General features: G+C 40.1%; 1 protein-coding gene across 3 annotated transcripts in view; it reads right to left on the minus strand.

Annotated features, from left to right (window-relative positions):
• Nucleotides 1-27,483, minus strand: part of ANKRD31 (ankyrin repeat domain 31) — a 75,519-nt gene that overhangs the window by 43,774 nt on the left and 4,262 nt on the right. Inside the window, exons 2-9 of one of the 3 annotated variants that reach the window (XM_042452770.1) lie at nt 23,527-23,603; nt 20,628-20,716; nt 19,480-19,526; nt 17,347-17,441; nt 13,966-14,006; nt 12,162-12,734; nt 3,915-4,189; nt 1,508-1,623 (exon numbers count right to left, since the gene is read on the minus strand). In XM_042452770.1, the coding sequence (XP_042308704.1) occupies nt 1,508-1,623; nt 3,915-4,189; nt 12,162-12,734; nt 13,966-14,006; nt 17,347-17,441; nt 19,480-19,526; nt 20,628-20,716; nt 23,527-23,603 (1,313 nt within the window). Of the gene's footprint in view, nt 1-1,507; nt 1,627-3,914; nt 4,190-12,161; nt 12,735-13,965; nt 14,007-17,346; nt 17,442-19,479; nt 19,527-20,627; nt 20,717-23,526; nt 23,604-27,483 lie in introns of those variants that run through there. The other 2 variants (XM_042452769.1, XM_042452771.1) reach the window with 2 other exon arrangements.

Here is a 27,483-nt window from a genome sequence, read left to right on the forward strand (position 1 = left end):
CAGCAGGCTTACCCAGTCAAATTTAAACTAGGAATTTTAAATCAGGAGGTTTTAATCAATACTGGATGATTTTAATGTGTCCTATGTATATGTGTTTTAACAGTGTTTAAATTATTTTATGTGTTTTATTCTGTTGTACCCCATCTTGAGCCTTGGGGAGAGGTGGGTAAGAAATAAAGTTGTTGTTGTTGTTGTTACTATCATCATCATCATCATCATCATCATCATCATCATCATCATCATCATCATCATCATCACATAATAGAACTGAAGCCAGTTTCTAACAATATATGCAAGAGGTCTTGAGAGAAAATGGCATTAACATAATAAGTGTATGGCTAGGGAAACAGAATAACCTCTGCCAGATATTAGGATTTACTGACAAGGAATAGGAAGCAAACTGGGTTAAAAAGAGGAAAACAGATGTGTTCATTCATTAAAGTTAATTTATCTGTTAATATCAGTCATATATTTAATAGTCACATCTTAAAATTCCTATTGTCTGGAATTCCATCTCCCAATCACACATATGGGTTGAGATGCAAAAACTGCTAAGCTTTCAACACATGTAGTAAATTTATTGTTGGTCTTTAATTACTGTATTATCAGATCTAGCTGCCAATGGAGGGAGTTTTGATCCAACTACACTGTGAAGAGAAGACTTATAGCACCACAGTCTCCTTATCTTTGAGCATACCGAGCCAAATGAAATGTTTAATATATAGCAAATACATATGTTGTTATGTACTTTAATAACAGGTGGAGGTAACTTGTAACAACTATGGGAAGCCAAACTATCTCCCCTCCCCATGTTATTAATATAATCAAGGTACATAGATGCATTGTACATATGAATCAAGCCCCTAGGCCCAAAGATGAGGGCATGGTATGACTGAAACTGAAGGTAATGATTAGGAAAACTGAAACGGCAGTTATATTTGTCAGAGGCCGAACAACCAGAAGTAGATATTGGCTATACTGATAAGGAACAAGCAGTATGCTAGGGAAGAGTAACACTGTAACCCAGAGAAGTCAATGCACATTGCTCATGTGCATTCTGGAAAATAAGGCCTCCCTTCCCTTCTTGTTGAGCTCACTTTTGCCGAGACAGGGCAAAATAAGGAACTGCTGAGAGCCAGCATAATGTAGTGGTTTGGGTGTTGAATTAGGACCCTGGGGACCAGGTCTTGAATCCCCACTCAGCCATGGAAACTCACTGAGACACTATGGGCAAGTCACACTCTCTTAGCCTCACAGGAAGTCAAACAAATCCTATCTGAACAAATCTTGCCAAGAAAATTCTATGACAGGTTTGCCTTAGGATCGCCATAAATCAGAAATGAAGACCCAGAGGAACAACAAAGGACTAGGTACAAAGATTTCATTTAAAAGCTGTAATATTAATATTAGAACTTGCAACATTAATTGATATATTTTGCTAGTAACATGTCAGACAGGTGTGCTGACCTTTGGCTATAAACAAAACACAAAGCAATTTATTTCCTACTTTTCTTGGCAATTCTCTGGCTTTTCCTCCCTTGCTCAACTTTGAAATTCTTATCTGAAGATGAAAGGTGGCATCTCAGCTGTGAGCATTTTTGTTTCTTCTCTTTCGTGTTTGAGCTGCTGACAAACAAAGGATTTTAAATTAGCCAGTTGCATTTTTCTGTACATTCTCAAGTAACACTTTAAAATGTTAAAAAATGTCTTTGGGAGGCAAAATTAATACAATAAACTATGAAATTAAGCTCATTCAGTATTTAAATAACAATTGTACTTTTTTTAAAAAGCGCTACATCAAGGGGACACTTCTTTACATCTAAGGCCAAATTTTCTCTAATTTAAGTCTAAGGGTAAATCAGAGAAATTTTAGGGGATGCATTTCATAGGAGGGACCACGGATAAAACTACTCAATAAAAATATTGTTATATTTTAGCTTAAATTTCTTACAACTAGTACCTAAGTCTTTTTAGTCATTTCATCCTTTTAGAATTTTGTAACCTTTCTCTCACTGGGAAATTCCAAGCAATGAAATCATGCAGAAGTAGGCATAGATCTTTTATCCCTCCTAGGGTTGCCATAACTGTCAATCTCCAAACCGGGACAAATGTAAAAAAATGTAGGACAAATGTAGGACAAAATTTAGACCCAAATGGAGGACACACGAACAACAAAAATAATTAATAATTTTAAAAAGCATTAATATAAATGCATTTTTCTTAGGCATGCTAAAAATGGAGGATATTTTGGTATTATTCCTTGACAGATGTCAGAAATGTACTTCCTTTTCTGGCCAAACACTCCCCTCCATTCCAAAACACACACAACAGCATATCTGGGCATTTAACATGGCATTATTTAACATGGCCTCTTGCATACTTCAGAGGCTTATTGCACAACCAAACCCTTTGGGTTTAACACTTTACATGGGTTAATATGGCTATGCATATTTAACATGTCAAGGTGGTTTAACAAGAAGTGGATTTGCCCCCAGTTTCAGGTTTCTTTCACCAATTGTACTTCTCAGAAGTGTGTACTTGGTCAAGGTACAGTACTTTGATTTTTCTTCACTGCTCATGAGTTTGTAAAAATCAGAGCAACTTACATTAGCCATGCCTGAGAGGCTTGCTGATATCAATATCACCATCATCATCATCACCATCATCACTATCATTGTTAAAACAAGGCAGACTTGTTAGCATTAAAAGCACAAAAAATACACAGAAAATGCACTTTGGAAAATCACACTCTCTCGGCTTCAGAAACAGTGGGCACCTGCCTCAGAAACTGACTGATATTAATATCACCATCATCATCATGATTACTATCATTGTCAAAACAAGGCAGACTTGTTGGCATTAAAAGCAGAAAAAATACACAAAAAACACACTTTGGGGAAAATTCATATTGGAATGGAAATGACCACCCACCTCCTCCGACGTCCACCGCTGCTGCCTCACCGGGCCTGGGCCAGCCCACATGGGGACCAAAGAGAGGAGGAGCTCCTCCTCTTGAGGCTGGCCGGCCAATGGGGGCAGACTGGAGCTAGAACAACCCCGCTCCCTGCCATCAGTCACAGGCTCTGGCCTGCAGAAGGGGCGGGGCTGTTCAGCCATTGGCCAGCCAGCCTCAGGAGGAGGAACTCCTCCTTAGCCCTGCGTGCGGCCCTGCAAGAGCACGCAGGGCAAGCAGAAATGCCGGTGGGCAGCAAAGGCCACGTCGGTGACGAAGGCCGTGTCAGTGGTGGCAGCTGCAGTGGCAGGAGAAGCCACGCACAACGGCAGCCACAGCAGCCGCCATAGCCGCCCACAGTGGCAGCCGACCTGGGGCAAACCCAAGTCTATGAAGAAACCGGGATGGGACAACCCCGCCCGGTTGAAAAGCAGGAACGTCCCACCCCCAGGCGGGACATGGCAACCCTAATCCCTCTCTCCAACCACCATCATCCAGAGGGAGAGAAGGGCAGGCCAGCTCCATCAGGCCTTGCCTGAAAGAAGAACCTTCCCTCCATCCACCATCATCCAGGGGGAGAGAAAGGCAAGCCAGCTCCATCAGGCCTTGCCTAAAAGATAAAGAGCCCTCCATCCATCCACCATCATCCAGAAGGAGAGAAGGGCAGGCCAGCTCCATCAGGCCTAGCCACAGTAAGAAAAAGGGCCCTCCCTCCAGTCCATCTGCCATGGTCCAGGCCTCAGAGGGAGAGATGATCTGCTGGACTTCTCCCCTTCCCCACTGCCATTCCCTTCTCCCTTTGTGTCTTGTTTTTTTAGATTGTAAGCCTGAGGGCAGGGAAATGTATAATTTTTTTTAAATTTAAATTTTAAATTTAATTATATAGTTGCCATCTGAAGGCTGGAATGGGACTACAGAAAAACCAGGTTCAAGCTGTGAGCAAAATTATATGATATCATACCCAAGATCTTTAGTTGATATTCTTGTTTTAGCCTCATAATTGCATATCTGCTGATTCATCTTTTCTAGAAATGCTTGACAACTGGAATTATGGTCTACATGATTTACAGTAAAGTCCTTTCCTCTTTCAGCAGACTTGCTAAATTCACATGAAGTTACTTGATCAGAACAGGGATCCTTTGAAGTGCAATTTCCTTTTTCAGCTGGTCTGTCATGAGAGGTGATATTCTGCTGACCTGAACAGATCAATTTGTGCATGTCTTTGTCACAATCAGTCTGTTTAAAAAAAAAAAAAGCAATTATAGATGTTTCAGTACAAAGTAGTAGTATTTTCAATAAATTTTATTTAATTTAAGCTTCGGCTTTTTAAAAATACAAACCACAGAAATGTGGACACGACATTTGCAAGATTATTATGAGACAATATTGGTTTTGTCAATGGACTTTACTATAGAACTCTAAATTTCTTTCGTCATAATACAGAAGCCATTTTTGTAATATTTCCTGCATTTCATCCAGACGGGGCTTTTCAGGGGACAGAACTTTAAGAAGAATATCACATTGCACTTCCTTTACATATCTGATCTTTGTTGCTGCTCTGCAACAACGTGGAAGGTGGTGTGGGGAGCTGCCAGGGAAAGGTGAATTGACAAAAATTGCCTTCCCATTCCCATTCTCCAGGAGGAACCTCTACTGGATTTCTGACCACTTTATGAATGGAAGTAGTTTATCAATTTACACAAGGCAAGACACAACTAATTTTTAAAATTATTATCTTTGTATTAGACAGCTATCTTCAATTGAAATTACATGTATATAAATCAAGTAAGAAAACCCTTCCACTTAATATTCTGTGAGGTTCTCAGTCTATCTGAAATACTCAACATACAGAAATGTCCTAAAAGTGGAATGCAATATATTTTTCAGACAAGTAATGAAAAATCAGAAAATTACCAAACTTCTAAAAAATTCTTTAGAGAATATTCTGACAGAATATTTTCAGAATATTCTCAATATCACAGATTATTTTTCACTTCATATCACTATTCCCACAAGTTTAAAATCTCCTTACCACTGATCTAGCCGATATTTTACCAGTCTGATAAGCAAAATAGCTCCAATGAAATAAGCCTAGAAAACCCTTCTAACTTAAAAATTAGATTTGGCATGTCAAGATTCATTATCAATTATCACTAACAGGAAATACTGTTTAAGATTACTTCATCCTAACCAGTGTTGCTAATAACACACTTAATGGTATGGCATTTTCTTTGACCTAAAAGCAACATAATCAACTAGTTAAACCAGTTTTAAAAACAATTTTGCAGAACAGAAATATGCAAAGAAATTAGCACATAACTAGTTTGTCTGAATTCGCATTGGAAATTTATGTCATTTACAACAATTAGGGGGAGCTCTTCTGCCTGTCTTCCTCATTCCCCAGAGAGTGTGAAAGATATCTCTGATAGGGTTTTATTGCTTTTTGCTATCTGTATTCTGCATAGCTATTGTTCCAGTGGCTGTTATGTTGCCAAGTTTATGATAAGGCCAAACAGAACCTGCCTAAGCAGCTGTTGAAGAAAGAATAGATTTCTCCATTGGGCTTATATAATAAGATGTCCAAACTGTTTTCCTTGTTAAAGCATTTAAGTATTTTAAAATATAGGTAATTTGCCAGATGCATTTTCCAATTTGTTTCTGTAAGAGAGTACTTTCTTTTATTGTTACATACATAATTTGGGATTTCTCAATTTAGTTTTCTAATTACCACTTGCAATGGGCAGGGGGGACGGAAAGAAAAAGTATGGAAAGCACAAGGTCTAAAAGAAGCATATGAATAGACTGAAATCTATACTAAGGGAACCACCACACCCCAATTTCTGGTTACCTTATCAACACACTCAGTTTCTAAGCAAATGTTCAAGATTTGTATTATGCAACTACCAAAGCTCCAAGCTTGTCTAATTTGACCCAACCAATATAACAACTGAATCAACAACTGTGACTTTCCAGGTGTTGTTGTGGTGCAACTCCTATCAGTCCAAGCAACCACCGTCAATGGTGAATTATTTTGGAAACTGCAGTCAAACATCTGGAGAGCTACATCTCCCCATCCCTGTTACATACTTTTATTAAACTACGGTGACAAACTATTAAATGGTTCAGGTGTGGAGCTAGAAAAGCACCAAACCAGCACAAGAGGTAAGTAATATCAAGCTAGAGGATACCTCAAGCTTTTTTAAAAACAAGAACTAGAGGGGGGGCATGAAAAAGTTACTTTTTTGGACACCTCTCAAACTTAGGTTTAGGGGAATCTTAAGGAGGAATACTCTCCTCTATAATGAACAAAATGAGGATTGGAAAGTAGCTATAGCATATCAAGCATCTGTGAGGTACAGGTGGTGGTGGGCAATTGCAGGGAGAGCAAACAGGAATGGGTGGGATATTCTGGGAAAGGCCACAGCTATCTAGATGACACACGGAAGAGAAGTTGCCACTACATTTTTATTTGTATGTGTGTGCATTCATGCAAATCTGTCTTTTTGTACCTCATCAAAATGAAAACAAGCATTCGGATTCCACCAGAGTAGCCATATGCCACATTAACACCTATATCATGTTTTGTACATTTATTAATTAGATGTATAAACCAGAGGGAAAAAAGGGATGAGGTGAACCCTTTAAATCTTCTCTCATGATCAGTAAGCTTTTTAGTCAAAACCTGCATCTGGTCCTTCTGTGTTGGCACTGTCACAGGCAGGATTAATTACTAGTATGTTGTAATTAAACTGGCTTCTAGGCTCAAGTCAAACAGATGATTATAGTCTGTAGAAAACACTGATATCTCTGTTGAGATATCTGAAGCTTAAGAGTCAGACAGCACTTCCATAAATGCTGAAGATGTACTGAATATATTCAGGTATCTTTGCACTGTCTGATTCAACACTTCTATCTGTCTATCAAATTTGGAAAATAAACTTAGTGTCCTTGTTTGGAATTCACTTTTTATTCTGAATCTCATCAGTGCTCACCCTTAACCAGCTTAAGAAACAATGGTGGGTTACAAACCGCCGGGTTGCGGCGGTCTCCCGCCGCCGCCGCTTGCAGCGTCCGGAAGCCGCAGCTGCCACACCGCAGGGCTCCTGGACGCTCCAAGGAAGGAGCGCCCTGGAAGTGGTGCCGCAAAGTGCAAGGCGCGCTTTCATGGCGTCACTTCCGCCGTGACACGCCTGGACGCTATGCGTCCAAGACGTCAAAATGGCAGCGGCCGTGTGGTACGGCCACCGCCATTTTGCGCATGGCGCACGTATTAGGGTTAGGGGGGTGCACCCTTCCTAACCCTAGTACGCACTCTGCGCGTACTTTCTGGCGGTTTGTAACCCACCTATGTAACTTCTATACAGGTTAGCTTTGGGAGCCAAGATGCAGCTTTTTGCTGAAATAGAGGCAAATAAGTTGTCTACTGGTAGGAGTCCTTTGAATGGCCACTCAAAAACTCACATTTCTGGGCCTTGTGACTGCACAGACCCAAATCTAGAAAAATGAATAGCTTGTGCCAAGATCCCCACCCCATCCCTCCTACATGAACGCTCAGATACACTCAAGCTACTTTCCCTCCATTCTGACATCTGCTGCCTAGAAAGATGGCAATATATTAAGAGAAGGGGATATTGATTGTGTGAGTTCGTGGATGACCATTCAAAACATTATAGTTACAGGTAAGCAATTGTCATGGTCTCTGTGATTCATACAAATAAGTAATCACTAATTGCACAACAACAACACATGTACTGAAGGAGGGTAAATGTTATGCCAAAATGGAAGGTAAGACTCGCTGTCTGAATGGCACATCACCCCTAGACGTTGCCTCAAAACAATAATACTGAATGTAGGGAAAGAACAACTACCAGGTAACTGCTCTATATAATTCAGGAAGTGGCACTAAGAATATTGATGTTGTCACTGGTCTTGCAGAATGGCTCCTCATCAATGATGATTCAGGTAGTTTCACTAGTTAATAAGATGAACAGTTCATCTCTGTCACCCATGTTGTGAATAGTTGAGAAGAATCTGGAAGTTCCCATTTTAAGACAGAATACCAGAGGAATAAATGGGTTAACAGTCTAAATGAAGATGTCTTCTTTATATAAAAGGCCGGAGCACACCAAACATCCAGATAAAGAAGGGCTGCCTAATAAGGAGTCAACGGGACCTGATTAAACCTTGGAAAGATAATACCCTGCACCCTGTGGAACTGCAAAAGTATTTTTTGCATGAATAAGACCTTTTGCAAGTATCAATTCTCAATACTACTTTGTTGTGATGACAAAATGAGGTATGGATGGTCTATATGAAGTGTGAATAATTCACTAGTATTTGTTATAGACAAAAATGCCACTTTTAGGGAAAGGAAATACCAGTCACAAAGTTCTCTTCCTTCCTATTTTCTTCTACATGGTCTGAGACAAGAGCTGTGAAAGAACTACATATAGTGAACTAGTATGTGTAGGAGCCATATTCAGAGAGTAAAGAATAGCCAGACCTTTCATGAAATGTTTGCATGGCCCGGTACAAACGGGTCTTTCCGACGCCCTCATCACATGCTAGGGTTGCCTGGGGGGCAGAGCACCCACACACCCCGCAACCCTAGCACATGACAAGGGCGTAACAATGGTGGTGCCCTGTATATATGAGCACTGCCATTGTTATATAAGTGCCGTGCGGTGTCCACACGGCGCCACATGGTGCTTACGTAACGAGTGCACAAGTGGCGTACTTGTTATGCTGCTGCCACGGCTTGAAAAACCCACTTTTTGTGGGGTCTCTTTCCGCCGTCAGGAAGCCACGCAATTTGGCAGCTGCGGCTTCCCACCGGTGGAAAAACAGATGCCAAGAGGCCACCCTTTTTGGGTGGTCTGTACCGCACCCAAGTTTTATAAAAGAAAAAAGACACAGACAGATACCTTATGTACTGCAACAGCTGCCAAGTGCAGAGGAAAGTACTAAGCTTGGCTCTTTGAAACAGAAAAGAAAATGAAGTACCATGCACAGAAAACATAGTGAACACTTTGTATGAATGGAGAAAGCAAAGTGTCTCAGGATCAGATGTGATTTGATCCTATAAAGTGCCACTGCCAAGTAGATGGTTTTTGATATGCACTCTTGAAATATCATGGTGAATGAAGGGTGAAGTTTCCATGCTGTTCATCTGAGTGATGAAAGGTCTGGACATATTACTTCTTTCTTGGAGTGTGTGAGAGTTGATTTGGGGCCCTTGGCAATTTCAAAAAATAGTAACAACATTAACAGAAGAGTAGTTAGGCACAGCTGATATGTGTATTAAGGTATGAGAATTGTATAGCTGGTCCCTTCCATCTGTAGCTTCACATTTACCCATGACATTGAGAATGAAGGGTACATGTAAAGCAGGAGCTCTAACTGACCATGTGCAGGAGGTGTGGCTATAGAGATCAAGTTGCTTGTGAATTTTCTGGGTGTGACTCTGCATGGGCACAAGACCTACATGTGTGAGACAGTGTTCTTTCAGATTGGTCTAAAGAAGTGCTGAGTTCTCGCAACACAATTTTTTGGATTTTGCCAATTATTATCACCATGCATTCACTCACTCTATTCTATCTGGAAGTTGTTTGTAGTGACTTCTTGGATCTGCACTAAGTTTTTTTTCTTTTTAACTTGGACATGATTTCCTGAGATCACCCTATAATTTAGAAGACACATTTTCTCCCTCTTTTTTTAGGAGTTATATTACAAAATGTTACATTTCATTGATGCACTATAATACTTTTTTAAAAATTAAAAAAGAAAAGGGAACGTATTGTTCCAATGTGTCTCAGAATTAAAAGGAAACCCATCCGGGGGAGAGGGAGTAACATGTAGTTTGCAAAGAGATCTAGTAGCACCTTTGAGACTGACAGAAAGAAGTTGGTAGCATAAACTGTTGTATATTAAGCGTATGCTTAATCAAAAGCTTATGTTACCAACTTCTTTATCTCAGATAGTCTCAAAGATGCTACAAGATCTAGACCAGGGGTTTCCAACCTTTTTGATTTGCGGAGCCCTTATGTCTATGGAGGAGCCCCTAAGAGGCTTACCCTATATCTTAAAAGTTAATAGTGTTTAAGAGTATATGTAAGAATATATTCTTATTCTTTAATTTAATTCAGTTTTACTTCATTTTCCTGGAGCTGCCGTAGAGCACCTGAGAAGTGCATGCAGATCCCTAAGGGTTCCTCGTAGCACAGGTTGGGATCCCCTGATCTAGACTACCATGGTTATTTATTTGAATTCTACCACCATGTTGTAGCTTGGGTTAGGAATTGCCACAAAATAGTCCAGGACAACAGAAATGTTTTGATATTTTAAAAACCCTGAAAACAAAAAACAAAAAACAAAAAAACAAAAAACAAAACAAAACAAGAACAGCAATAGATATTGCAACCTCCTGATATTTTTGCCCCATCCTGAAGAGCCCACAGAGACTACAAAACATGTTAACAGCAGAATTTGAAGTGTTGCTTTTTAAAATTGCTGACTGGGACTGGTTATAGGGAACATACAACTTCCTTGTTATAACAGCTTCAATGGTTACCACTAGTTCATCTCTGGGCACAAACCAAAGTGCTGGTTATGACCTATAAAGCCTGATATGGCTTGAGCCTAGATTATCTACATTTCTGCAATTCTTCCAACAGATGGTAAAGGCCTTTAAATAAAAAGGTCTTAAATGAAACAAGCTTTTAGGCAATTAACTGGTTTTGCAGAAAGACCTTTTAATGATGGGTACATTCTATACTTTTACTGTTGTGTATTTAAATGCTGTTATTAGTGATGTTTTGATAGGATAATTGTTTTAAAGCTATACTTGGTTTTAATTTATGAGGTGAGTTGTCTTGGATCCCTTGCTGGGAGAAAGACAAGATAAAAAATTAATTAATTAATTAATTAATTAATTTGTTTTTAAAAGAAACTTGCCACTGTTGTTTGCTGTGCAGTATGAAAGGAATGACTTATATTGAGGTTTTATAAATTAGTTATAATTTAAAAAGCCAAAAAAGCCCAATTCCCTCAAAATGTTTGCCCCAAAGCAACACTTTAGAAGTACATGTTATTTATTACATTAAAAAGGAGGATTGGGGCCAGGGCAGCCATACCAGCAGCCCAGAAGCCCCAATCTGGCGCTTCTCCAGGCTACAGAGAAGTGGCAAGATGCCGCTTCCCCGTGGCCTGGAAAAGGGGTGTCCTTGGGCCTTCATGCCCCTAGACAGCCCAGGAGCCAGAGCCAGGGGAAAAAGGGGGTGCTTGGCCCCTTTCTCCCTGGAGTCATTCCCACAGCCCTTTGGTGGCTGCGGGAACGAGGAGTGCCCACAGAAGGAGCTCCATTTCTTCATGCGCCGTGCCCAGGAGACCTGGGGCAGCATGAAGATGTCACGCCTGCTCTGCACCATTTGGACATGGTGTGGCCATGATGTCATAATGGCAGCGCCCATGTACACAGGATGTTGCCATTATGCTGCTGCCGGCATGTATTAGGGTAAGGGAGCATGTACATGGTGCACACTCCCTAACCCTAATACCGGTGCTGGTACCCCGCTTTTGGTGGTCTGTACCGTGCCATAGTTATCCAAAAGGTAATGTATTAGAGGTATCATCACATTACTTCCAAGGTCTAGTTAATACAGCCTGATTTTGAATTGAAATATTATTATATACAAGTAGATTTTAAAATTATTATACACAGGATGGTTATATAAATAAAGAGGAAGCTAGGGATACAGGATATACCATCCCAGTACACAAATTGTACGTATGTGCTAGGCCAGTTTTCCAAGCTGACTGTACATTAGAGGTTCCCCAGTCTGAAACAACTCTCCAGTCTGCAACCAATCTATAGATTTATACTAGTAAAGATACATCCAAATTTTCTTCACACACAGGCTTACATGAAAAAGAATTGCTAAAATACTACAAGGAAAACAACATACAATCAGATCAAAAGCTATATAGTCATAAAAGAGAGATATGAAAATGAAATGTGTATGTCATAGCAATTCTAATATCTCTGAGGTATCAAGGGGGGGGGGTTTACGAAATTTTTAAAAAGCAATAGGCAAGGTAATATACATGACTGACCTAGACATACTATACACTAACCAACATGGCTAAGAAGAAATTAGTCCATGAAGTGACTTAGAATACAGTTATCTTGTTAATTTTAAAATATACATACTTGTTCTTCCAAAGGGCATACCATCTTGGTCACCATTAAAGCTTCTGTTTCTTCAAGGTGTTGTGAACTAAATGGAGATTTTAAATTTATATCTGTTATTTGTGTATATTCATCATCTGTTTGCTCTGGAGTCAGCTGTTTCTCTACTATGAAATCCTTTTCTAGTGGGTGAGAAATGGCAGATACTGCTACAGATTCTGATAATGAGTTCAGGGCTATGATAAGCTCTGCTGGTAGAGCATCACTTTCCTCATTTTGAAATGAATCCACAGAAAGAACATCATCCTGATACTCCAACATGTCAATGTCAAGCATTTGTACTGTCTCCAAATCACTGAGTGGTTCCATTAAATCTTTTTCAAACTTTTGAGCCATTGTTTCATCTGCAGTTATGTCAAATGCCAGTGTTTCAAGAGATGGACTTTTGTCTGTCATATCTTTCCCTTTACTACTGGCACTCTGGAAAACCTCTGATGGCGCCTCTGTGCATTTTGTTGTTGCATCCTCTACCATATCCATGCCTGAAAGAAGACTTCTTTCTGGAGAATCTTCATTATTTAATCTCTGTGGAAGCTAAATATAAGAATACAGACTAATTTAAATAGTATCCTTTCTCATAAAACTTTAACAACTCTTTCTGATATTTTTCCCAGATCTACTCTGTCTTAGCAAGAAAATCAGAACGCTATCAATTTTCTAAACCACAGTCTTAAATTATGGTTTATTTACAAAAGATTTTTCAGAGCCAAAACACTGAGCTAAATTATTTTTTGTTTCTCCTCCATGATATTTAGATGTCTCTTCTGAGATATTACAGTCAGCAAGACTTTAAACTTCATCACACCTACACACACACACACTTATACAAATATGCTTACTAAAATCATGCACTGTCAATACAGGCATGAATCATTCCTTATCATGAGATCTCTGGGCAGATTATAGTAAAATCAATTCAGTTTAAAATGCAGACTAAAAGGAAGATGAACTGAAAACAATAAAGATAATATAAACATTATACACACTGGAGAGAGCGAGTGTGGCTTAATGTTTTGAACACTGGACCATAAACCCTACCATAAGTTTATTACTTATGGTGAAACTATCATGAGGTTTTCTTGGCAAGTTTCTTCAGAAGGGGTTTGCCACTGCCATCCTCTGAAGCTGAGAAAATGTGACTTGCCCAAGGTCAACCAGGGGTTTACATGGCCATGTAGAGATCTGAGCCCTGTTCTCCAGAGTAATAGTCCAAGGCTCAAACTATTATGCCATGATTGCTCAGACAGACAAACAGTTAAATTTAATCTCGTCATCTACCAGGTTCATGAACTATGGTATATCAGACTTCTTTGCAGCTGCTATTTACACAACAACAATGAAAGCACATATATCAAGTGTATTAATCAAATATATTCTAATGCTCACTATAGAAAGAACACTGAAGCTGCTATAGCAAGTTACATGAATTCACTTTCAGCACATAGACTACTGTGCAAGTTTGACCTTTTACAAATTATTACATCATGGAATTCATCTTAAAGCAATGCTTCACAATAACCTCTCCCCTATTACATACCTTAACATTATGTGACTCCTATGAGCATGCTGGTTGACTTGTGTAAAGGGGAAATGATTAACCTGCAACTAAAAGTTTGTTCAGCCCTTTTCTATTCAAGTAATTTTTATTTTTAAAAAAATTAAATGAGAAAATATTTTTACTCTTTCAGTGACAGGTCCATATCATATAGATGATGAAACAATGCAACTAGAATACATACAAACTGGTAAATATTAGCAGGCCTACCTTTCTGTCTGCTTTCTCTTGAAATCCATCCACTTTAGAATCTAAACGTAGAATAACAATAAAAAATACTGGAAATTTTATTTTTATTGCATTTTACTGTACTTCAAACATTATTTATAATCTATGAGACACTTTGAGGCAATTTCAGTAATAATAGGAAGAGGAAGACCCTTCTACCTTCTGACAAAGGAACCTTTGTCTTTGGTGAAAGCATGTTCTCCTGCCACTAAGTAAGTTTACTCACTTTGGCTTCTGCTAACTTTGCACCTAGTGCACCATCTAAAATTAATACCTAGCTCTCCTAATATAAGGAGCAGGGCTGATCTCTAGTAACTTCAATGGTGCAGGAATAGGAGCAAAGCTCTAACTGTTCTTCCCTCGCAGAGGCACTCTGGAAACAGGGATGTAGCCAAGATTTTAGGAAGGGGGGGTTCAGTCTAAGTGCCACCATTATAATGGGGCTTGGACGTGGCGGCGCAGCAGCATGCACCATTCATTTTTCTAATGGAAGGGGGGGCGGACCCCAAGAAACCCCCCCCCCTTGGCTATGTCTCTGCTGGAAATGATAGTACAGGAGTCAAGTCATTCCCAGAAGAGTTTTGAGAAAGAAAGGTAATGGTAACATAGGGCCAAAGTAGAAGGACCGGCCCGAGTCTGCTCTGGCCAGAGGTGGATTGGGACCGTGCTGACTGCACGGCTTGCTATCAAAGCAGGCCATGGTCATAGGACCCAACCTGTGTTGCCAGAACCTGGATTGTCCCAGTTCCCTTTTGCTCTTGTCCAGAGGATTGGAGTGCTGTATTGGCACAGCTTTCCGGATGCTTTGGAGGCATGCACTGTTTGAATACCATGCCTCCAAAACAGCCAGAAGCTGTTTCATTCGTTTTTTTGTGGGTTTTTCAGGCTATGTGGCCATGTTCTAGCAGAGTTTCTTTCTGATGTTTCACCAGCATTTGGCCCATCTATTCCAGGCCTAGTTGGAGCACCACTTGCTTTGCTGTACCACCAATATCGGTAACATTTCCAACGGCTTGTAAATGGCAATTGAAAGGGGGGGGGACCTAAGAGGTTTCCTCCATTGTTTCCAACTTCAAGCTGCCATACCATAGGAGAGGGAGGGGGCTTGAATCAAGATAATAAAAGCAGCATTCATCAATTCACAGTGGGTCAAAAGAGAGGAGTTCACAGCACCTATTTCCGCTATGCTTTCTTTTACCTCTCTCTCTCTCTCTCTCTCTCTCTCACGCGTAGGCTCTCTTACAAGGAAGTAATGTGATACATTTAGTGCCAGAGGAGACTATAAGGAAGGGTCAAGATGTCATTTTCTACATATCTGAGCTACTTCTTTCATTCTTAAAAAGCAACTGGGGAAGCAATCTAGAGCATGGATGCAGGCAAGATTTTGACCTTTTCTTCCATGGCAAGAGTTTAGTTCCTTCTATCTTGACTACAGTCTTGACAGAATCATATCTCTGAAGCTGCTATCTGCATTTAAAAGCTTCCATTGACACAACTGAAACCTTTAATTATAAACAAGCTTTACAGAGGCATATTTGTCAGGACTGTGGCTAAAATTGAAGGGTCAGTACTAAATTTTTCTTCCTTATCCTGTATCCTTCAGACTTCCCAGTGACTTTCAGCCTATAGACAGAAATAATGTCCTCCAGCCACTACAACTAGAGGTAAAAAAGAACCCTCTTCCAGATAGGCATAAATGACAATTTTTAAAAATCAAAAGGCAGAATCACTATCTATCTATATATAGTTATATATCACTATATATTGTTTGGCATAATCAATAAAGGAGAATCACATTTCCCTAAAATTATCTTCTGGTTCTACACCTTTCACAGCACAAATTTCATGGGCCAATTTCTCCATTAATGCTATGGACCATATCTGAATGAGACATGTTTGTTAGGTTCAATTCCTCCAGCATGACTGAATACTTGTAACAGATTGTATGTACATACAAGTTAAATTTGTTATGTTGTAATTAGTGTAATACATTAAAACATTCAATGTGACTGTTGTTTACACAGCAAAAAGTATGCATGATACTTGCTTTCATGCAGTTAATGTTATGTTGTTTCTAATCTGGACCTGAATGGTACAATTGTTGTAGCTATACATTTCACCCTCTACCAATCTGATAGGGACAAGAATATGAACAGGGACTGCAGCACAGGCACTACTGGTTACCAATTTGTGTGACTCTACATTGTAATACCACACTACACTGTTATAATGCTATTATTTCACTTTTATTGCTACGGCTGCCTCCTGTGGAATCCTCAACCAGAGAGCTCTTGGCCCTCACTAAACCACAAACGCCAGAATACCACAGGAGGCAGCCATAGTAGTAAAAGTGGAATAATAGCACTATCACAGTGTAGAGCAGTATTTGTGACAACCCCTTTAGGGGAAAAAACAGAAGGAAGGAGGTCTAGTGGCAGAACTCCCATGTAATCTCTAGTTCTGGCCCTAATTGGTTGATTTTATATTTTCAAAGACAAAACAACCATTGTACCATCACACTCCAAGAAGCTTCACTGTTACTCAAGAACTTCTTCTATCACATATCAATGAATCTAATTATGCCTTCAAAATTCCTTCTCCAGGCCCAGGACATATGTGCCCTCTGTGACGCCCTTGTCACATGCTAGGGTTGCCTGAGGGCGGAGCACCCACACGCCACACAACCCTAGCACGTGATGAGGGCGTAACAATGGTGGTGCCCTGTATACATGGCACTGCCATTGTTACGTAAGCACCATGCAGCGTCCATACAGTGCCACGAAGCGCTTATGTAATTAGTGCACCAGTGGCGCACTTGTTATGCCACCCTTGAGGCATAAAAAGAATCCGCTTTTTGTGGGTTCTTTTTCCACTGGAGGGAAGCCGCGTGGTTTGGCGGCTGTGGCTTCCCTCCGGTGGAAAAAAAGGCAGTCTGTACCACACCCCAGATTTAAAAAGATAACAGGAGATCAACTAGAATCTCATTTCTAAGAGACCAAAGTTTCAAAAGTTCAGTAGCTCTTACTGCATTTTATATAGTTAGAGTGCGTCTGCGTTATTCACGGCTTTGAGCATACGTATAAGGGGCGGTGTGTCCCATTCAGATGAATGGGGTGCGCGCCCATGGCATGCATGCCCCGCCACACCACCATACCGCTGCGTGCACGAGCCCCATTCACTTGAATGGGACTTGAGCATGCGTGGTATTTGCCTTACACGGGGGGGGGGGGGGTCCAGAACAGATCCGCGTAAGCCAAGGGTGCACTGTATATGTAAATACCAATTACCTATGTGTTAATATTTTCCACATATACTAACTATGCTTAAACAAGCCTTAATCGCTTTCCTCCATATAAAACATACCCATTAAAGGTTGGTATTCTTCATGTAGAGTAGCAACCTGTGGACAATCTGCCTGGCTAGTATTTGCAGGAAAGACCAGACAGTTTATCCCAGATCTAGGGAGGGAAAAGAACAAGTTTCAGACTAAACTGCTATGTGGGTTTGGATAATTTAGCCTGTTTTTAATCTAGTTTACTCTGACATTTGCACACTCTTTCACACACAAAAATGGATATAATTAATATTATACATTTATGGAAGCAATCTAATTTCTAAACAGCTGGGTTTAGAATATGAGTTGGAATCATGGGACCCTTCAGTGCTTGTAGGACTGTTACTTGTATTTTCTATTTCTCAGGTATTTAGCAGCCCTAGAATCATATCACAGACTACACCGTTACGGTGTTATTATTCTACTTTAACTGCCATAGCAACCCCCCTATGTAATCCTGGGATTTGTAGTTTTCGGAGGGGGCTTTAGAATCCTCAATCAGAGAGCTCTTGGACCTCACTAATCTACAAACCCCAGAATATCATAGGATGTTGCCATGCCAAAAGTGGAATATAGCACTATGACAGTTCAGAGTAATAAGCATCCTAGCCAGATTTAGCCAACATTGAAAAATGTTGGTAGTTGCAATGCAGCAACATTTTGAGGACCTCATTAATTTCACCTGTTCTCTGATACTTAGAGCGCAGAAGTAAACAAGAGTGCCAGCTATCTCTCAACCAACAACTGCCAAGGAGCATAGACCCATTTCTGCACCCCACCTCCCATATCACCAGCAGGAATGCAACACTAATCTATACAATGTGATATACAGTGAGACCTTGTTATCTGCTGGGGTTTGGTTCCAGGATTCCCTATGGATAACAAAATCTGTGGATGCTCAAGTCCCATTAAATATAATGGCAGAGCAAAATGATGTCCCTTATGTAAAATGGAAAATCAAGGTTTGCTATTTGGAATTTACACTTTTTTGAATATTTTCAAGCCATGGATGCTTGAATCCATGGATAAAAAAAATCCATGGATAAGGACAGCTGACTGTATGCTGATATGCTGGGTTAATAGATCTGTTCTTTTCTTAGGACATGGGAAATCCCTGTCCAGATTCTTAAACCCCAGGTTTTTTACTGATAAGTACAGTATACTCAATTAGAGAGATCGCCAGCCTGAATTTCCAGGCCTTAAGTAGAGCAGTGCAGGATATGGAGTCTTGGAGATTGTCTCATCCACAGGGTCGCTATGAATCAAGGTCAACTTGAGGGCAGTTAACATAACAGTTCTCAGTATTTTTCCTGAATATTTGAGAAACAGAAAAGTATGATGATTTTGCTTCTGATAAAAGTATGTCACAGAATACAAGTGTTGCAAAAGCACCTAAAGTAAAACTCAAGGCCAAGCTGGAGGTTGTTGAAAAGGTAGCAATCAAGAAGCTACACTGAGATACTACTACTGACCTCTCTACATATTCTAAAAATGTAGAATTGTCTATTTCTAAATAGCATGTTATAATAATATCAGGACATTCATCTGTGGGATTTAGTCCTGGAGAACAAGATGAGGAATTCTGGTTTTACCTATCGCTGAACAGGACTGAACCAGTTCCTCAAGTCTCTTAAGATTACTGTGAAACATGCAACTGAATTTCACATGGAACGTGCTGATTAGACTAGTGTAATGTGCTGTATGTAAGAATGTCCTTCAAGATGCAGTTGATTCAAACAGATTAAAAACAATCTAAAATAAAACAAATTTAGCAGACAAAGACCTGATACAGATGGGCCAAAGGAGCAGATTCTAGCTGCTTTAGAGACATGGTGTGCAGATGATGCATGCCCCTGGAGTGGCCAAAAGCCACTTGGAAGGTGTATGGAGGCCCCAAAAGGAGCAGTAAAAAAACACTGCCAGCACCCCACAGAGAGGGCCATGTGACTGTCATGGTCCCAGACCAATTGGGGCTCAATCGTGGCTGGAGCTGTCAGAGTCCACTCCTAGCTGCCCGTCTGCCTTAGTCTTAAAAGCATATTAAATGTTAAAATACGTTTAAAGGGTTAAAATAGGTTAAAAGCAGGTGCCACAGGCATTTGGGAATAAAGCACTTAGGCTTCGAATAGTCTTTTTTTTTCACTTGGTAACATTGGTCTTACTGGAGCAGAGATGGGGAATCTTCGTTTTCATTACTCCCTTGATGTAGCTGAAAGAAAATATGTTTATCATTAGCTTTGAGAAAATGAACACTAAACAGTAATTCCAATTTCTAGTCCTGACTAAAGTTGACCCCCCCAAATCAATTGCAGAATGATTAATTTATACAAATCCTATTGATTCAATCCAGCTATTGGGATTAGCAACTAGATTTAGCCCTCCAGTTAGAATATTGCATTCAGTTACATTGGAATATATTATACTGAATTCACTGTGACTTGATTTTAAGTGGACCAATGGAATTGTATTCAATTTTTTCACAACTGCAACATGCTAAAAGGGGGTATACTTTTATATATCCATCGTGAAAGGCTAAGTCTTGCTGATAATCAAAACTTGCCATTTTTATTTTAAATTCTACTAGAGTGCTACAACAGAAAGCACTATGCCTCTGCCAGACCAAAAAATAAAATAAAATAAATAAATCTGAAGATGAAATAGTCTTTTAAAAGACATTTTTAAATGGATCCAGCATTTGTAGGTGGGACAAGAGTCTCACTGGTTACTCATAATAGCACAGACTCTAGCCAAAATATGTCAAAGTCATTAGAGAGCAAATCAACCCTGAATTTCCCCTAGAAACCAAGATGACTAAACAACAGACTACAATTCTCAAGATTCCCTAGCACTAAATCAGGACAGTTAAAGTAGTCTCAAACTGGATTATGTCTGCAGTGTACTTTGGTTAGGTCCAGTACACATGGTCAGGAAGCAGCGTGGTGGCGCTGATTCTAGGGTACCGGAGCATGCAGCAACCGCACGCTCCGGAACCCTAGTCGGCCTCCTGTCCATATGGGGGGGGGGCATGATGATGACACTGCTGTACAGCAGGAAGTGGCATTATGGCAGTGATGCCACTTCCTGCTGTACGGCTTGCGATGCCGCAAAAAAGAAGCCACTCTAGGTGGCTTCTTTTTTGCTGTGCATTGTTGACCCATGGTTTGGTTGCTGTGACAATGCTGCGCAGCAAAGAAGGGTGGTTTTTCACTGCCAGTGTGTACCGGCCCTTAGTCTCAAAGGTGCTACAAGATCCTTTTGCACATTCTCATGCATCAGAGTTAGCACAATGTACCTGAATGTGTATACCTACCAGATTAATTAGCTCTGTTTCCTTTTGGATTTGTAGGTTATCATTATGCTTATGTCTGAAAATGAACCGAATCTCTGGAGACAGCTTTTCTATAATCACAAACAAAGTTAATGGAAATGGCTGCAGTTTTATTGCTGTTTTCTCACAGATTGTATCACTGAAAATTTCAACTGCCTCAGAAAGGCGGGGAAAATCTCAGCTATTAGTTCTCTTCACTTCAACTTTGAAATAATAACAAACAACCATACAACAGATAATGCTGCTTTAATTTGTGTGCATAACTTTACAAAATACATAATACTTTCAATATTGGTTTAATTCACCCTTTCAAAAATCCCTGTTATACAATATAGTCCTCCTGTACATGTCCACTCAGATGTAAATTCCACTTTCCATGGGACTTATTCTAAGCTAAGTGTGTATAGGGTCAATCCTAAAGATCTTAGCGGCAGTCATTAAAAACCCCAAACCTGGATTAATAGCCAGGCCTGAACTGAAATGAAGCCAACATTGTTCCAAGTAAAAATGCATTTCATAACCATGGTGCCAGAGCCAAACAGGCTCTTTTCTAGCTCTGCATGTGATAGAGATGCACCTCTATTGATGGAGTGCAGGCAAGAGCCCATTTGACACAATGTAACACTTGGGAATGGGTACACAAGAAGATGTTCCCTCAAATATCGAGGTTACAAGCAGTATAGGATTTTAAAAGTCATCATGGTACGTGGGACTTGAACCATAAATATATTGGCTGTTGGTATAGTTTATAGAAAATCTATGTAGTTTCTGTGTTATATTATCTAGAATGAAAGTCCTTACATTAATGGAAGGACACCTTCTTTGAATGGTAAGACACTATGGAATCTGTTCTGTGAAAGGAAGTAACCTTAACTTTCTATGCCTTTTGAGCATGTGCATGTGCAAATTTGTAAGCTGCCTTGAGTCCTGCACTGGGAGAAAGGTGGGATATAAAGAAAAGCTTTAAAACATTTAAAAGGCTTTTTAATTCTAGGATTTTGGATAAACAATATTTCACAAGCCATAGTGCTCCATACCTTTCAAATTCTGTAAACCAGCACTATAATTGCAGAATGATGGTCAGGAGAAAGATGTGAGATTTCAAACTTTATTACCATATTTATTACTATGTGTCCTACCAACATATGAGGAGAGGAGCTCTTTAAGCCCATCCTCCCACCCTATTGATCTTCTAAGCATGGAGGATGACAACGTTGAAGAGGGAGAACCTTGCCAACTGTGGGAAATTCCAGTTACTGCCTGGTTATCCCCTCATTCTTTCCGGGATAATAACTCTTTGATCGCGGTGCATGTGAAAATCTTAATCGCAATTGGGCAATTTTCATGAGACAATCACTGTTTAAACCCCCTATTTTCTGCATATGATAAAGTCCACAGTTTGAAAAGTAACTTTAACAATTACTTAAGAATATATCTCAGAACATCAAAGTGTATTCCGTTAGGAAATTAAGGGGATCCCCAGACTGCATGCAGTCAGCCCTTTATTGGCTTTACTGGCACACTGAAGGAGGGCAAACATTATCCCCATCTCCAAAAAGGGAAAAAAAGAGAATCCCAACAATTATCGTCTGGTTAGTCTGACATCTATACCAGGAAAGATTCTAGAGTAGATCATTAAACAGAGAGTCTGTGAACATCTAGATGGCAATTCCATAATCACAAAAAGTCAACATGGGTTTCAGAGAAACAAGTCATGCCAGACAAATCTGATCTCTTTCTTTGATAAAATTACTAGCTTGTTAGACGAAGGGAATGCTGTGGATATAGTATATCTTGATTTCAGTAAGGCCTTTGACAAGGTTTCCCATGACATTCTTGCAAACAAGCTTGTAAAATGGGAGCTAGACAAGGTAACTGTTACATGGATTTCTAATTGGTTGACTGGCCGAACCCAAATGGTGCTCAACAATGGCTCCTTTTCATCCTGGAGAGAAGTGACTAGTGGGGTCCCACAGGGTTCTGTCCTGGGCCCAGTGCTATTCAACATCTTTATCAATGACCTGGATGACAGAACTGGGGGCATACTCATCAAATTTGCAGATGACACCAAATTAGGAGGAATAGCTAATACTCCAGAGGGCAGGATCAAAATTCAAAATGACCTGAATAGACTAGAAAGCTGGGCCAAAGCTAACAAAATGAAATTCAACACGGAGAAATGTAAGGTACTGCACTTAGGTCAGAAAAATAAAATGCAGAGATATAGGATGGGGGACACCTGGCTGAAAGAAACTACATGTGAAAGGGATCTAGGAGTCCAAGTAGACCACAAGTTGAACATGAGTCAGCAGTGTGATGCAGCAGCTAAAAAGGCCAATGCAATTTTAGGTTGCATCAATAAAAATATAGTGTCTAGATCAAGAGAAGTAATAGTGCCAATATATTCTGCTTTGGTCAGGCCCCACCTGGAATATTGTGTCCAGTTCTGGGTGCCACAATTCAAAAAAGACTTTGGAAAACAGGAGCGTGTCCAAAGGAGGGCGACTAAAATGGTGAAGAGTCTGGAAACCATGTCCTATGAGGAACGATTTAGGGAGCTGGGGATGTTTAGCCTGGAGAAAAAAAGGTTAAGAGGTGATATGATAGCCCTGTTTAAATATTTGATGTGCCAGAGGTGCATCATGATGGTGTCTGCTGTGTGGACTGACACACGCCAAAATGGCATCATGGGGGCAGAGTTAGGGCATCCAACATGAGGATGCTGCACCCTGACTTTACCCACAGGTCAGCATAAAGTGCCGGTCTGTATAGGCTCTTAGTTTTCATTTTAAAATGCAGAACTGATGTTTACTATATTAAGAAAACATCACTATAAGTAAAATTAAAAGATGGCAATTGAGGAATAAAAAAACCCTCTTACCTCCATTTATGTTCTTTATTCCATTAGTAATGTTATTTTCTTCAGCCAGTGCCATATTCTTACCAATTAAAAATAACCTAAAAACAGAAACCACATCTTAATCTTGCTTGCCTTCAACTGAGAGCACCATTAGTGATTACAGCAATATCAAAAGAGTATCTAATGCAGGGGTGGATATCATGTGGCCCTTCAAGATGCTGTTGGACTTCAGCTCTCAGCATTCAACATCATTAGCTATGATAGGAGTCCTGAGAGTTATAGTCTATCAACCTCTGGAAAAATGTCCTAGCACAAGAATGCACTTTCACACAATTGGGTTTACAAGTGTTGTCCAGTCTTGCCTAGTTGCAGCTGCCACCGCATTCAATTCCAGTATTTCTTAACCATATGAAACAATTTCTCTGCAGGTGCAAAAGGCTGTCACTGTAACAGGCAAAAGGACAGGAGGAGAAGTTTCATTATAAAAGCAGAACTCTGCTTACCATACTTTAGGCACAAACCCACATAATCTGAATTGTAAGTGCTAGACCAACCTCAACATCTGTCACTATGGGTCCCATTTTGGGAGAAAAGCAGGATATAAATAAATCAAGCATTTTCTACATTTATTTATATTTCTATAAATGGAAGAGTAAATAAATCTGAAAGTTGGGGCATTTTTCTTCTTGATTATTCTCTTTATCATTCTCATATCCATTCTTCAGGTTAAGTATCATTGGCTGTGCAGTCAAAATAATGCTACATCCAAAAGATGGAGATTTTATCTGTTTAAAGATACCACAAGGTATACAGAAAGATAAAAAAAAAATATGGAGAAAGAAAGCCTAACAACAGAAAATAGCACAATGAAGACTGTGTGTGTTCAGTAGCCACAGTATGCTGATTTTTGTGGGGGGGGGGGGGGGGGAATAGAAGATCACAGAGGATGGCAGACAGACTGGCCAAAACAATGAACAGGGGAAAACACACCACACTGCTAAGGGAAATTAATTTGAATCAAACACATAAAATGTAATAAAAGTGTTAAAAAACACTTGGATAGGGTTGAGGAATATATAAACTTATATAAATATATTACAATTAAATAATATATATAGATAGTAAGAAACCACAGATATACATGTATACTATATAATCATTGAATATCTAATGGAACAAAAAGGCTAATCTCTGTGTGACCTCAAGAGCTTTTTTCCCCTTTAACTTTAGATGTAAGGGAAATTCATAATTACTTAAGCGGTTAGCGTTAAGGTCAAAAAGCTGTGGCCCTTTAACTGAAAAGAAATTTTATAAGAGACAACATAAATTAGTAGAGGATAGAACAGTCCTCAGATAAGCTTCTTAAATCAAAATATATATCATGCTGATTTTATTAAAAGTGTATTCAGCTTTAGGTTTTAAATATATAGAAAACACTTGAATACTATCCTCTATTAATACATTGTTTTGAGATTTGTAAAATGTGTCAAGAATAATGGGGTTGGTTTATATCTTTAATAATAAGCAAGTTTTATATTCACGTACAAAGTATGCTGGGTTTAGTTATTTTACAAATCATGAACTGAATAATTATCTGGTTATATTAAGACTTGTATTGACTACATGGCAGAAAGAAATCATGATCATGAAAATCTTTTGATTAATAAATTGACTGATCCATAGAAATGTGGAGTTTAAGACACAAGACATCCTGTATTTCAAGATTGTTACAAAGATGTAAGCTTCATAATTGGCCCCTAAGCAATTTGTGATTTATGACTTCCAACTGTTTAGCAATATCAATAACAATGAAGTTACTATCTTGTTCCCTTTCAACCTACGTTATATTGCTGAAATTACGTTTGGCATAAACTTTTTAAACTTATTCAGTTTCAGGGGTGTTCCTTCAGAGATGTAAGGACTAACATTGCACCAGGTGACACCTCAGGGGAAGTGAACACCGAGTGGGATATTTGTTCACTGTCTATTCCAAGATCCCAGTGCACTCCTCTCGATCAGGACAATTCTGCCATTTATTCGCTGTAGTGGTAAGATACTGCTGCCATCCAACATCCGTTCAAGTCTGGCAGGGATGCTGGCAGGGCAGGAAAAGGAGGTGTTAATAGTGGCGGCAGCAGCAATAGCAGCCATAGACGCCATCCCTTCCCCAAAAGGAAAGTCCATGGCCACCATTGCCTCCCTATCTCACCTGGCTAGCAGCCCTGCCAGATTCAGAAGAGGTTGCCATGCAATGGCAACACATTTCCCAGATGCTTGCCACACTGCTGTCCACCTTGCCCTCCCTTTCCTCTTACTGACTTGCCCCGTGATTGTTTCTGGGACATGGTAGAGGGAAAGAAAGAAAGAAAGATGGTCATTTTCAGCCAGTAGTGGGGCTGGGGTACTGCTGCCACCCAGGACACCCTTCCAAGTCTGTCAGGGCTGCTGGCCAGGCAGTAAAGATAGGCAATGGTGTCAGGGCGCCCACAGACTTCTGTCATTTTGGCCACCATTGCTACCGCTACCATCACCTCCCCTTCCCAGTCTGGCCATCAACCATACCAGACCTTGAAGGGTTGCCATGTAGCAGCACCCTACCCCCATCAGCAGCTGCAACAGGTGGAAGGGGATGGCTGGCCCAATTCCTGGCCTTCTCATTGCGTCAGAATATTCGGACTTGTGTGGACCGCATTCCATAGTGACTCCTCTGTGAGGCTGGGGAGAGTAGTGTGGACTCACTTCAGTATGTGTAGACAAGCATGGGATCACTACGAATCAGAGAAACCCAAAGGTAAACTGGATTTTCCTGTAGATGTGCCCTATGCCACTCGCCCCTCCTCCACCCCACTGGAGGAGGACCTGATCAGGTGTTACCCCTCTTCTGGGGTGTCATCTGGTGCAGGCCGCACTGCCACATACCCCATAGTGACACCACTGCAAGGGAGAGGGCCTTCTCAGTGGCTGTTCCAGTCTCTGCAACTCTATCCCGGGAGAAGCCAGGATGGTCTGATCAGTGTTGCTAATCACCCTTGAAGGAATTCCCCCTGAAAATCCCCGAAACGCCCCCAAATACCCTAGGGCATCTGGGTCAGGGGTGGGACATCTGGGGATGGGACGTCCGTGTCAAGGGACCGTAAAGCACTACAGGAAGACAAAAGGGAGCAGGGACTTCCAGGTCAGCCATTTTGGGGGGGGGAAGGCATTTTCAGCCATTTTTGGGAGGTGGGAAGTGAAATAATTCCCTATAAAAGGAAATTCCCCCAAAACACTTTTTTTTATTACCCGGAAATCAGGGAATTCCCCAGAAATTGGCAACACTGGGCCTGATCCCAGCTTTCCTTTGGCTGCCAGGTAAAGACACTTTTTGTGCTGTCAGGCTTTTTCAAACTGATGAGGACTGGGCTTTTGAATGCTGTGCTATTGAGATCTCCAGGTTTGTAAATAGTTTGTAAAACATTTTGATTTTTAATGTGTAATGCTTTTATCTTTTTAAATTATTTATTTTTGTTTAATATTTGTACTTGGTAATGCTTCTGTCATGTTTTTAATTTGTACTGTTTTAAATTTGTTGGTAGCCACCTTGAACTGAATAAAGGCAGGATAAATTTTTACATAAATGCATAAAATAAGTAAATACACACCATACTCAACCCCCTCCCCCATTTTCTTTTTACTCCAAAGGCATCCTTGAGTCTAGGCAGGCAATGAGGAGACCACTCCACTATTATTATTATTTTACCCTTGAGCTGTTTTAGACTTAGGAAGGACGGTTTTGGGGTTTCCACCCTAAGTGCAGTTTGACAGGGAAATTACTTTTTGGTTTTTCAGAACAGGACAGGGTGCAAAAATTATTTTGTGGGAACCTCTATCTTTTTTTAAGGATAACATGCTATTTTTAGATTGTAAGCCTGAGGGCAGGGAACCGTAAGATTGTATGTACAGCGCTGTGTAAATTTACAGCGCTTTATAAATAAAGGT

The sequence above is a fragment of the Sceloporus undulatus genome, chromosome 2 (assembly GCF_019175285.1).
Source record: "Sceloporus undulatus isolate JIND9_A2432 ecotype Alabama chromosome 2, SceUnd_v1.1, whole genome shotgun sequence".
Classification (NCBI taxonomy): domain Eukaryota; kingdom Metazoa; phylum Chordata; class Lepidosauria; order Squamata; family Phrynosomatidae; genus Sceloporus; species Sceloporus undulatus.